This window comes from Plasmodium relictum, assembly GCF_900005765.1.
Source record: "Plasmodium relictum strain SGS1 genome assembly, chromosome: 13".
Taxonomy (NCBI): Eukaryota; Apicomplexa; class Aconoidasida; order Haemosporida; family Plasmodiidae; genus Plasmodium; species Plasmodium relictum.
Window position 1 is genome coordinate 359,877 of NC_041691.1, and position 12,049 is coordinate 371,925.

A 12,049-nucleotide genomic window follows, 5' to 3' on the forward strand; every position below is an offset into this window, starting at 1 on the left:
CAAATTTATGTTACATTTAAAAAGAAAAAATAGAACAAAAAAAAAAAAAAAAAAAATTATAAAATAAAACAAGAAAAATATTAAATGGAAGTAAAATTTAATGAAGCAGCTTTAGCATTAAGAGAGTTGAGAAAAAAATGTTAAATGCAGCAATTTATAATATTTATTTAAATGTACATATTTTAAAAAAAAATAAAAGTATGAAGGGATCACATAAAAAGTGAAGAAAAATGTAATTCAAGAGTTTAAAGTTAAAATATAATTAAAAAAAAAAAAATAAATATTATATATATATATATATATATATATATATATATATATATATATATATATAGAAATGTTTAAGTATCTATAAAAAATATAAAATATATCACTTAAGCATAGGCAGTTACATATAATGGTGGTGAATTTTATTTAATATATTTATACATATATATATTTATATATATATTAAAAAATCAAAGCTAATAATAAAAAGAACTGATGTAATTTTAAGTGGCAACCTGGAAATTAAAAAAAAAAAAAAAAAAAAAAGACTGTAATAAAACAATCCATTAAACATTAAAGAATTAACACAATTTAGAAGTGCAAATAATATGAATTTAGTAAAATATTAAGAAAATATAAAAAAAAAAAAAATATATATTTTTTAAAATCTTAAAATTCTAAACTCTCAACTATGCATTTTTTTTTCTTCTTAACTTTATGTGAGAAATAGTTACAGAATTATAATAAAATAAGAAAAATTAGATGGTTCTTTTATTTTAAGAAATTATTGATAAACATCAAAATAAAATGTTATAGAAAAGAATGAAATATATTTATCCTTATGTATGTTTTTTTTTTTTTTTTAAATTATGAAAATTCTTAAACGATAGTATATCTTGTATGTATACTTATTCACTTCATAGTTTGCTTTTTTTTATATTTAATAATTACACTTTTTTTATATATGAATGAATTGATAATATACATATAAATATTTTCTACAAACATAAGAAAAATTATTTTTTAAGAATTATTTGTATAAAAGCTATTTGAAAATATATATATATGCATTATAGCTGTATATATACCTAATTGGATTTTTTTATGTTATTTAATAATTTTTTTTTTTTATATTTCTTAAAAAATTTGAGCGTAAAATACTAAATTCTTATTTTTAATGCACAAAAAATTTTCATTAATTCAGTTTAATCATTTAAAGAAAAAATGTTAGAACCAACAGAAAAGGAAAATAATAATATTGCTAATATTTAATATACTATAAAAATATATATATGCATTCGAGTATATTAAACCTTCATATAAATATATATAAAAACTTTTTTATTAAAATTTTCAATTTCGTTGAAATATACCCATATGTATCTTCTATAGTATTTTTAAGAATTAGATGTTTTTAAGTTTACATAATTGTGAATATATTTCTTTTTTTTCAATTATAGTATTATTAAAAAAAATTAAAAGGAAATAATGCAGTTAATAAATGTCCTTTTATTAAAATTTTTTGGATTGTGTATTTAATATTCTTATGCATTATATATATTTATTAAATAATTTTTCTTATTAAAATATTTAATATATTAAACTTTATGTATTTTAATATATTAAAAAATAAATGTGATTAATAAATTTTATTATTTAATTATAGACAAATATATTAAAATAAATAATTTAAAAAAAAAAATATATATTATTATAATCATAATTAAAAGTACGAGTTTGTAAAGAAATGAATTGTCTTATTTTTATTTTTTCCTAAATAATTTTAAATAACTCCAGAATAACTTTATATATGGTTATTGTTTTCAGCATAACTTCCTAAGAATTGTTTCTGCGTAGTATTTTATCATTAAAGAAAGAAGCGCTTATTTATATACTAAATTTTTTTTTATTATTTTCTTTAAATGATTTGAATTAATTTTATTACATATTAAATAAATTTCATATTGTTTAAACATAAGGATTAATTTTTCTTAATGTAGATAAAATTTTACATAAACAATAAATTCTAAAAAAAAATATAAAGGCTATCATTATTTTATGACTTTGTATAAAATTCTACATTAGGAGTAAAAAGAAATGTATAAAGTTTTAAGATAAAATCAATTTTTTATATGACAAATACATGGATTTATTTTTAGTCAAAAATTAAAAATAATACAAATAATGATAAAAACAAGAAATTTTATGTATACATATATAGAATAGGGTATACTTGTTCACGTTATTTATAATTTAAAAAACGTTTAAGTACTATATATGTTTTTATAATATATTACTAAAGCAGCTATTATGTTCTGAAAAAATTAAGCTTAACTATTAAAACATATATATTATTTATACAAAAATAAATACATAAGGACTATATACCAATTTTTATTTTTTTTATAATTTAAAAAAAGAACAACAAAAAAAAAAACAGAAAAATTATTAATATGGAAAAAAATTTAAAGAAATTAAATAAAAATTTAGAACATTAAAAAAATAGAAAATAACAATAAAATACAAAACAAATAAAAAGAACACCAAATAGGTGATATAATAAAAAAGAAAAAGTATAATTATCTACTAAAAAAAATGATTAAATGAAAATATATATATTCATATAATACTGTAAAAAAAAAAAGAAAAAATCAATATATGAACTAGTGAAAGTAAATATAATTAGGTGATTAATATATATATAGTGAATTTACTTATATATATATATATAGAACAAAATTACAATACTACTAAAAAGAATGAAAAGTATATCGTATATCTTATCTATTTTAAGAATTTATAATATGAAGTTATGCTTAGACTACATCAAAAGATAAAGATAAATTTTTTTTTTTTTTAAATTTATATTCTTGTTCTTTATCAATGAAGGAAATAAAAATGTTAGGTATATAACCAATATCTTCTAAATATGATTTAGAAGAAGAGTATTTTTCAGAAAACCTCTTGTCTTTAACAACATAGTTTCCCATTTTATCAACTGGGAGTATATAATGAAATAATTTTAAATCAGCATCATTGGGAAAGTGAAAAAATGTTAAAACGCAAGCAATGACTTTTTGACTCTTTTCCACTAAAACTAAATGAGAGGCGTTTTTAAAAATAATCAAATGAGAATTAGAAAAATAATTAGATACATTTTTAAAAACATTAACATTACAAATATTATCGTTCTCTCCACATAAAATTAAAACAGGTATATGATTTATACCAACTTCTTTAAAAATTTCATGAGCACTCCACATTTTTAAATTATTTACACAACCTAAAATGGAATGAGTAATGTTTTTTTTTACAAATGTTTGCCACATAATTCTGTTATATAAATAATCTGATGTATCATTTTGAGAATCGTTATTTTTTAATTTCTTTTTTGATATAAAACAAGGTAGCATAAAAAAAGAAGAAATATTAATTATGCAGGGAAAAATTTTTAATAATTTTAGTAAAAAAGGTTTTTTTTCTAAAACACCAACTGGAGATATTAAAATAATTTTTTTAACTTGATTAATGTATTTTCTGGCAAAACTTATAGCTATTATACATCCCATTGAAAAACCAATCAAGTAAAATTCTTTATCTTGTAATTTTAAGTGATTTAACAATTCTTCTGTTTGTGATAAAAAGAAATCAATGCCATACGTTCTTTTTTTATGATTATATTTTGGGCAAGCTGATAAACCATGCCCATATAAATCAAAATTTAAAACTTGAAATTTATATCTAATTAATATATTTTGTATCTCTAAAAATGTTAAATTAGTTCCATTCAATCCATGAAAAGTAATTACTAATATTCCACTATCATTCCCCTTTAAATCATAATTTATTATTCCATACTTACCAATGAATACATTTTTATACACAAATGGACACCTAATGTTTTTTTTCTTTAGATATCTAGGTACTTTATACATAATATATTTTTCATCTTCCTTTTTTCTATTATTCTGATATTCTTCAACATATCTTTTTTTACTATATTCTTCTACATCATCATTTTTTTCTTTAACTTCTTTTATTTCGTTATAAATTTTTTTTTTTTCCTCTTCATCTTTATTTATTTTACTTAATTTCTTTTTTTCCTCATTACTATTATTACTTTCCCATTTTTCTTCTTTAACTTTATTATCATTTTCTTCTTCTCCTTTTAAAGGTATGCTTTCAAATTCTCTTATTGATATAATCGGATTTTGTTTTTCACCATATTTGAATAATAGCATATCATTCTCTTCATTTTTCCTTATTTCGTCTTTTGATTCAAAGTTTAAATAATCATCTACGTAATCATTTGTTCTAATCTCGTTAGATGAATTTATTATTGAAATAGTAGGATCTTTTTTTACATCAATTATACTTTTGAAAGTGCTTAAATATTTTTGTTCATCATTTTTGGCTCCATCATTTTTGAAACTAGTTGTCTTTTCTTTTTCTATTGAGGAATTACCTTTCCTTTTTAAATCTACTACATTTCTATTATATGGAAAAACGAAAAAAGAATTATCATTTATAAATTCGTTTCTATATAAAATCTTTATATTCTGATTAGTAAATGAAGAATAACATTGATTTTTACTTTTTATTATTCTTATATTACTTTCTTTTTTATCCTTATCACTTTTTTTTTTCTTCTTGTCTTTATTTTTTTCTTCATTCTTATTATTATCAATAAAATTTCCATATTTATTATTTTCCTTTATTTTTTCTTTTTCTTCTTCTTCTTCTTCTTTAATACTTTTTTCGATATTATTTTTAATCTGTTCATTCTTCTCAATATATTTTTTCTCTTTTTTTTTCTCATTCATAATTCTTATTAGTATTGTCTAAACCTTTCAGTAATGTTCTTAATATGCTATTGTATATTTAATTTGTTTTATGATAGTTTGTACAAGCTATCATTATACGTAAAAAAGAAAAAAAATGTATTTATATTTATTATATAAATAAAACAAAAAAGATGAGTTATACTATTAACAAATATTAGAAAACAAAAAAAAAGGTTGGTCTACTACGTATCACCAAAAAAAAAAAAAAAGAAAAATATGTAAAATTTTTACATTTAGTCATTTTTTTTCACTTTAATTAAATCCGAACTCTGTAAGAAACATTTTAATATTTTAAAGTTTTTTATTTTTATGTATTTTAAAATTATATTAATATAATGGAATAAAAATTTATGTTCCACAAAAAAAAAAAAAAAAAAAATACAAATACAGTTCTTTATTTTAACAAATATATCCTTTTTCTTCTTTTTAACATAAATTTAATTATCATACTGAGTAGTTCTAAAGTCTTTCTATATATTTTTTCAAACAAATATAATCAGATATAATAAATATTCATTTTAGCATAAACAAATCATTAAAAAGAAAATGGAATAAAATAAAAAGGAAAAAAAAAAAAATTTATTGAAATGAAATAAAATTAATATTATGTAATCGTAAAAAATTTTAAATATGTTTAACATTTATTACTTTAAGATACCTAAAATTTTTTTCATAAAAGAAACATAGCTACTATTTGGAATTCAGTTTAAGAAAAATACTTAATAATATTTAGAAGTATGTGTGTATATATGTATATATATAAATATATATATAAACATTTGCATGTATAAACAAACATATAGATAAATTACTGTAAAAGAATATTTAAAAATAGAATAAGTTTCTTAAAATATATTTTTTTTAACAAAAAAAAAAAAAAAAAAGAAAAAAAAACTTTAAAAAATATAAAAAAAATAGGCTAAATTTTTTTTCTTTTTTTTTTTTTATTTGTTATTAAGCCTTTAATTAAAACTTTATAAATTTTAATTTATATAAAAATTTTTTGCTAACAATTCTTTTATTTATAAAATTAATTACATTTAATTAAATATGTATTAAAATATAATACCTTTTTTTTTTTTATTATTTTTATTAATACTTATGAAAATTGAATAAAAAAAATAGAAATAATTAACAGTGATAAAATTTACTGATTTTTACACTATATAGTCACGAAGTAATCATTATGTACTTAATTATTAGAACATTTATAACATTAATAGAAAATATATATAATACCTAAAATATAATTTTAATTACTAATTATAAAGGAAATTTTAAAAGAGTGAAACTAATTATAGCAAAAAATATTAAGAGAATTTTAATAAACATGACAATTATGAATTAAGAAAAAAAATTACAATATTAATCATTATATAAGAGTTGAAAATATCATAAATATGATTAATAATGATAAAAAAAAAATAAGTGGATAAATTTTTCATGTTAATACTTTTATTCATTTAAAGTAAAATACCTTGTTATCGTAGTACTGACATAAAGAAAAGTTTCTTCGAAAAAAAGACAAAAAAAAAAAAAATAGAAAAATAAAATAAAGGTAAAATGAAAAACCTTAATATAGAAGAAAACAATAATATTGAAATAACTATAGAAAAAAAATCATCAGAACCATATTGCACAGGAGACATTAATAATAACAGTAATAAAGAAAAAATAAAAGAATTAAATTTATCGGATTATCCTTTAAAAAGTACAAATAATATAACAAATGATAACACTGACATGACATTTTTATCAAAATTAAGTAGTATTAGTGAAAAGAAAAGAAAAATTGAAATAAAAGAAGAATTAAAAAGAAAAAAAGGAAACCCAAATATTGAAAATATGAATGATAATGATAAAAATAATATTAATAAATATGACGAAAGAGAAAAGGAAATTACAAATGAGAATAATAAAAAAGAACAAAAGAACAAAGAATTTTTTAAGTTGGATATAGTCATTAATAAAAGTTGTAGCAAAACTTATAATGAAATAGAAAAAGACGATGATATAGTTAACACAGAAATTAGAGAAACAAAAGAAAATGAAAACAAAAATGAAACAAAAGAAAGTAATAAAAATGAATTAATTAAGTATAATTTAAATAATATAGTTACAAATAATACAAATGAAGAAGATGCAATGGAAGAAAATACAAAGAAGGATAATAAATTAATTGAAAATAATATAAAGGAAGGTAGTATAATTAATAATAATATAAATAAAAATGAGGTAATTAAAGATAGTATAAAAAAGGATGAAAATATAAAAGAAGTACTTCAAAATTTCACAAGTGACAAGACAAAATTGAAAGACAATACAAATGAAAGGGAAAATTTTAAAAAAATTGATAACGATAAGAATAAAATAGAATATTCCCAATTTGAAATAGATAACAAAGAAAATGCAGGAAATTTAAAATATTTTCATGACTATAATAAAAAGTATAGAAGTAAAAAGAATGTGACTTTTTCAATGAAATACAAAGATAGTTGTGTAAGCTTAAGTAACGATAGACTAACATGCTATGGGGATAAAGGGTGGTCTAGTGTTTTTGTCAATAGTGGTGCAGACGTTGGAAAATGGTATTATGAAGTAAAAATAGAAGAGCCTTTACAAAATTTAAATTTCTTAGGTTATAAAGATAAAGTAATAAAAGTAAATTCTTATATAAGAGTTGGTTTTGCATGTAGATATATGAGGTATGATTATCCTATAGGTACTGATAAATATAGTTATTGTGTTAATAGTAAAAATGGAAAAATATTTAATAACTCAATAAGTCATGAGTGTATGGGGCCAATTAAAGTAGGTGATATAATTGGATGTTATTTAAATTTAAAAAATAAAAATACTTATAAATTTGATCCAAGATCCGATAAAAAATTATACGAATATTTGCAAAATGGAATTTTATGTGATCCAAAAAATCCACCTACTTTGAAAAAAAATTTTGGTTCCTATATATTTTTTTCTTTAAATGGTCAAATAAAAAAAAATTCTTTTGTTGATATATATGAAGGATTTTATCATCCCTCTGTTAGTTTATATATGGGTGCATGTGCAAAGATTAATCTAGGACCTCATTTTACTTACAATTATTTAAAGGATTATAATCCATGTATGCTTATGGAACAACCTAATATTTTGTAAAAAAAATATTTTTAAATAATTCGGAATTAATTCTGCATTTCTTTTTTTAAAATATATATATATATTTTGACATAATATGATTTAAGAATTATATGCTATTTTTTTTTTTTTTTCTTTTATCTTATATTCCTTTAAAATTATTTAAACTTCTCTATATTTTTTTATAATATATTTTTTTGTAATTTTGTTTTTGTTCTGTCTTAAACTAATAAAATCTTTCTATATTTCTTTAAATTTTTTTATTTATTATTTCTTTTAAATACACATTTTTCATTTATAATAAAAAAAAAAAGATTATTTTAAAAATTTTTAAATAACTCAATATTTTTTTAAACAAAAGCTTTTTAAAAGACCTTAAAAATTAATGTGGACAAGGGTTTGAATAAGAAAATGCCCATTCTGTTGTTTGAAAAATAGTGTAATGCAAGATAATATAAATGAGTTGTAAAAAATTAAAGATTGGCCAATGTTCATTGATAAAATAAATTTCCGTGAATTCTGAAATCTTAAAATGAAAAAAAAAAAAAAAAAAAACAGTCATATTTAAATAAGTATTAAAATATTCATAAATACATAGTTTCAACTAATTTTCATTAAATCTTTTTTTTTTTTTATTTAACTTGATATAACATAAAATCAGATAGTCTCTGCTCTCCTGATGTTCGTATTAAAATATTTGGCGGTGGTAAATCACATGTAAGTAATTTTCGATGATAACTATATCTGTGTTAAAATATAGAAAATTAACAATATAGAAATTTTACATATAGAAAATGAATTTTTTTTTTTTTTTTTATTATTTTTGTTTTCTTTTTGTAATATATCTATTTTATTTAATTTTTCTTATTAACATATTTAATTGTTCCTCATTTAAAAAGGAGTCTTTTCCGCAAAAGCATTTTGTTTTATAAATTTTGGTTGAATCAATATGCTCATTTTTTATTAAATTTTCTGAAGATTCGTAATTATTTTCTTTGATAAAATTTTTTAGTAAGTATGAAGAATAACATATATTTCGTTCTTCTAATAAATTTTTATAAGTGTCAAAATACAAGTTAGGCATAAATTTGCATAAACTCATTTCATTTCTACTGGTATATGAGAAAAAGATATTTAAAATTAAACTATAAAAAATTAACAAAGAAAAAGAAAAATAAGTATTTTATTATGATATATTTTAATAGTATACTCACATTGTACATAAAAAATATTCTCATAAATATATATATGTGATCATTTTTTTAATTTTCTTATATAACTTACTTGTCAAATTCTTTAGTTTTTTCTTCTATATCATTTATAATTTTTCTATAGGAATCATTGATATATGATAAGTTTCCTATTATTTTAATCCTTATTCTATTATTTTTAATAAAATTACTAAATAAAAGTAAATTTAGTTATTTCTATATCATTAATTCTATTTATTAAATTATGAAAATATTCATTATTTATTAAATATGTATATATATGCATAAATTAAAATTTTTTAATATTATTACTTAAAAAAATCTTCATTAGATAAATAGTGCAAATTTAAATAAAATAAAAAATATAGTTCATCTGGACTTCTGTTATAATTTAATAAAGATAGTGAAAATACTGATAAAAACTTTATATTTAAACTAATGCATATTTCTATAACCTGTTACAAAAAAAGAAAAAAAATAGTTCATAATTTTCACTAAGCATTATATCAAAAACATATAAAATATATGTTAATCACTTTTATATAGATCAAGCTTAATAAATTTAAAAAAAAAAAATATATATATATAATATAATAACTTTAATTAATGCTTTTGATCCCATATAATGACCTAAAGAAGAATGAAAACCGTTATCTTTTGCAAATCTTCTGTTACCATCCATTATGATCGCTTAAAAACATTAAAAATATATATATATATATATATATATACATATATTTTTCTTTTTTTTTTTTATTTTCCAATTTTACATATATGCTTAATATTTATGAATATTCTTAATAATGAAGTTACTAATCTTTCTATTCTACAAATAAGAAATAAATTCATGTATTATTTTTTTATCTTATAAAAAAAGAATATATCTTTCTATATTTCTTTTTAGTACAAATTTAAAGCCATTTTCAAGCAGTTTAATCATTTTATTTGTCTTTGAAATTCAGAATTTCTTGCAATAATTAAAAACAAAGTAAATATCTAATGCTTTTATTTAATGTAAGAAATCCTCATTTAGATAAGTTTAACAAGATTTGAAATAATAATAATTTATAAATGTGTTTCAATTTCGATGGTTTTTTAAAGTATCACATCAATAAATAAAAATTAAAACTAAAATTTTCATTTTATTAGGACATTTATAGTTTGATCCTTTTTACATAAAATTTTTATTTTAATATATATTTACACTTTTTTTTTTCTTTTAAATAAAAAACAGTATTTTATATATTTATTTTGCATAAGAAAAACTAAAATATGTCAAAATTAATTTTAAAATATTAGTCATATATTCAGTAAATAAAATGTACCTTTTTTTTAATATATGGTAAAATACTTTGCATTACTAAAGCTACACATGAAATTATAGGATATGTTTAAAAAAGATGAAGTAAATCTATTTTAATTTTTTATCATAGAACACTATTTTTTAAAATGAAAATACAAATTTTTTGTAAAATTATAAAAAATATGAAAAAGTATTAAACATAAATTTTTTTTTTTTTAACAAACAAAACGTTTCAATTTTAATTATAATAAAAATCATTTTTCTTTTTTTTTCGTAAATATTCTGAATAAACAACTTTAAGATATAAAAAAATTTACTAATTTTTTTGTAATTCCCTTTTTTTTTTTTAATATAAAAGAAAAAGCAAATATTATTTTATTTATTTATTTTTTAATATGGGTTTTTATATAAGAATTTCTTTATTATACAAAGAGAATTTTGTTATTTCTTTATTCTAACATTAAATTACTTGAAAGTGTGATAATCTCTATATATGATTTTGTTGGATATGAGTAAATATAAGTTATACAAGAAAGTCTCATATTAAATATAGATATATTAAAATTTTTATTATTTTATTTTTTTATTTTTTATAATATTTTTGTTTAAATTAAACAAAAATTAAACTTTTATTTATACACAAAAAATTTTAAATTGCAAATTTTACTGTAGAAATGCAATTGAATTAGTAACTGTATTCTATATAATTAATTTTTTTTTTATGTATATCTTTTAATTTTGCTAACATATTTAATTATTTCCCCCTTTTATTTTTTTTTAAATTGTCTTTATATTTACCCATAAAATATATATATATATACATTTACTACTCTCTGCATATCTATCATTATTTATTCTTGATTATTTTGTATTTTAGTACAAGTGAAAATAAGCGGCTTGTAGGATATATAAATAATTTTCATTATAAATACTAACATAAGTTACAAATTTAAAAAAAATTTAATTCTAAAAATAAAATTAAGAGTGTTAATATCCTTAATAAAACTTTTATATATATAAGTTGCTAAATTTAAAAGTAATTTAATAATAGTAATTAATATTTAAAAAAGTAATATTTCACAAGAGCATTTTAATCTTTGTAGAAAAAAAATTTACAATTTTATTCATACATTTAAGAAATTTACTTTGATGTATAGAAATAAATAAAAAAGAATTAAGAACATAAAAATATATATATATATATATATATCAGGTGGGTTGCCTTATGGTGCTATATATATGTATATTTATAATTTTTTTTTTTTTTTCAAATTAATGATTAAAAATAAATATTTCTTTTATAAAACTTTTGAATTTCAAAATAAAAATAATAATACTAGATGAATAATTCATTAATATTCACTTTTTCTTATATTTTAATTACACATAAAATGTGAAGAATATGCTATATATAGAGAATAAAAATAAAGATTTTACGTCATCTTTATAGAAATGCTAAAATTACTAATTTTAATTAATTTTTAAATACTTTTTTATATAAGTGTAAAAAACATGAATTCTGATTTTGTATTAAAATATATTTTCTTATTTTATTATTAAATGTTTGA

The 12,049-nt window shown here is 17.6% G+C and overlaps 3 protein-coding genes across 3 annotated transcripts; 1 reads left to right on the forward strand and 2 right to left on the reverse strand.

Moving 5' to 3' along the window:
* Nucleotides 1–2,804: 2,804 nt before the first annotated feature.
* On the reverse strand, nucleotides 2,805–4,811 carry PRELSG_1308500 (alpha/beta hydrolase, putative; the record flags this gene model as incomplete). The annotated part of the gene is made up of 1 exon (XM_028678605.1): nucleotides 2,805–4,811. The coding sequence occupies one exon, from the start codon at nucleotides 4,809–4,811 to the stop codon at nucleotides 2,805–2,807; it is 2,007 nt and encodes a 668-aa protein (XP_028535734.1).
* A 1,584-nt stretch (nucleotides 4,812–6,395) lies between these two features.
* PRELSG_1308600 (SPRY domain, putative) lies at nucleotides 6,396–7,988 on the forward strand (the record flags this gene model as incomplete). The annotated part of the gene is made up of 1 exon (XM_028678606.1): nucleotides 6,396–7,988. The coding sequence occupies one exon, from the start codon at nucleotides 6,396–6,398 to the stop codon at nucleotides 7,986–7,988; it is 1,593 nt and encodes a 530-aa protein (XP_028535735.1).
* Nucleotides 7,989–8,349: 361 nt separating this feature from the next.
* Nucleotides 8,350–10,099, reverse strand: PRELSG_1308700 (dehydrodolichyl diphosphate synthetase, putative; the record flags this gene model as incomplete). Its single annotated transcript, XM_028678607.1, has 8 exons — nucleotides 8,350–8,493; nucleotides 8,609–8,711; nucleotides 8,840–9,112; nucleotides 9,252–9,368; nucleotides 9,491–9,633; nucleotides 9,777–9,868; nucleotides 9,949–10,004; nucleotides 10,086–10,099. 8 exons carry the CDS (start codon nucleotides 10,097–10,099, stop codon nucleotides 8,350–8,352), a joined length of 942 nt encoding a protein of 313 aa, XP_028535736.1.
* Nucleotides 10,100–12,049: the final 1,950 nt, after the last annotated feature.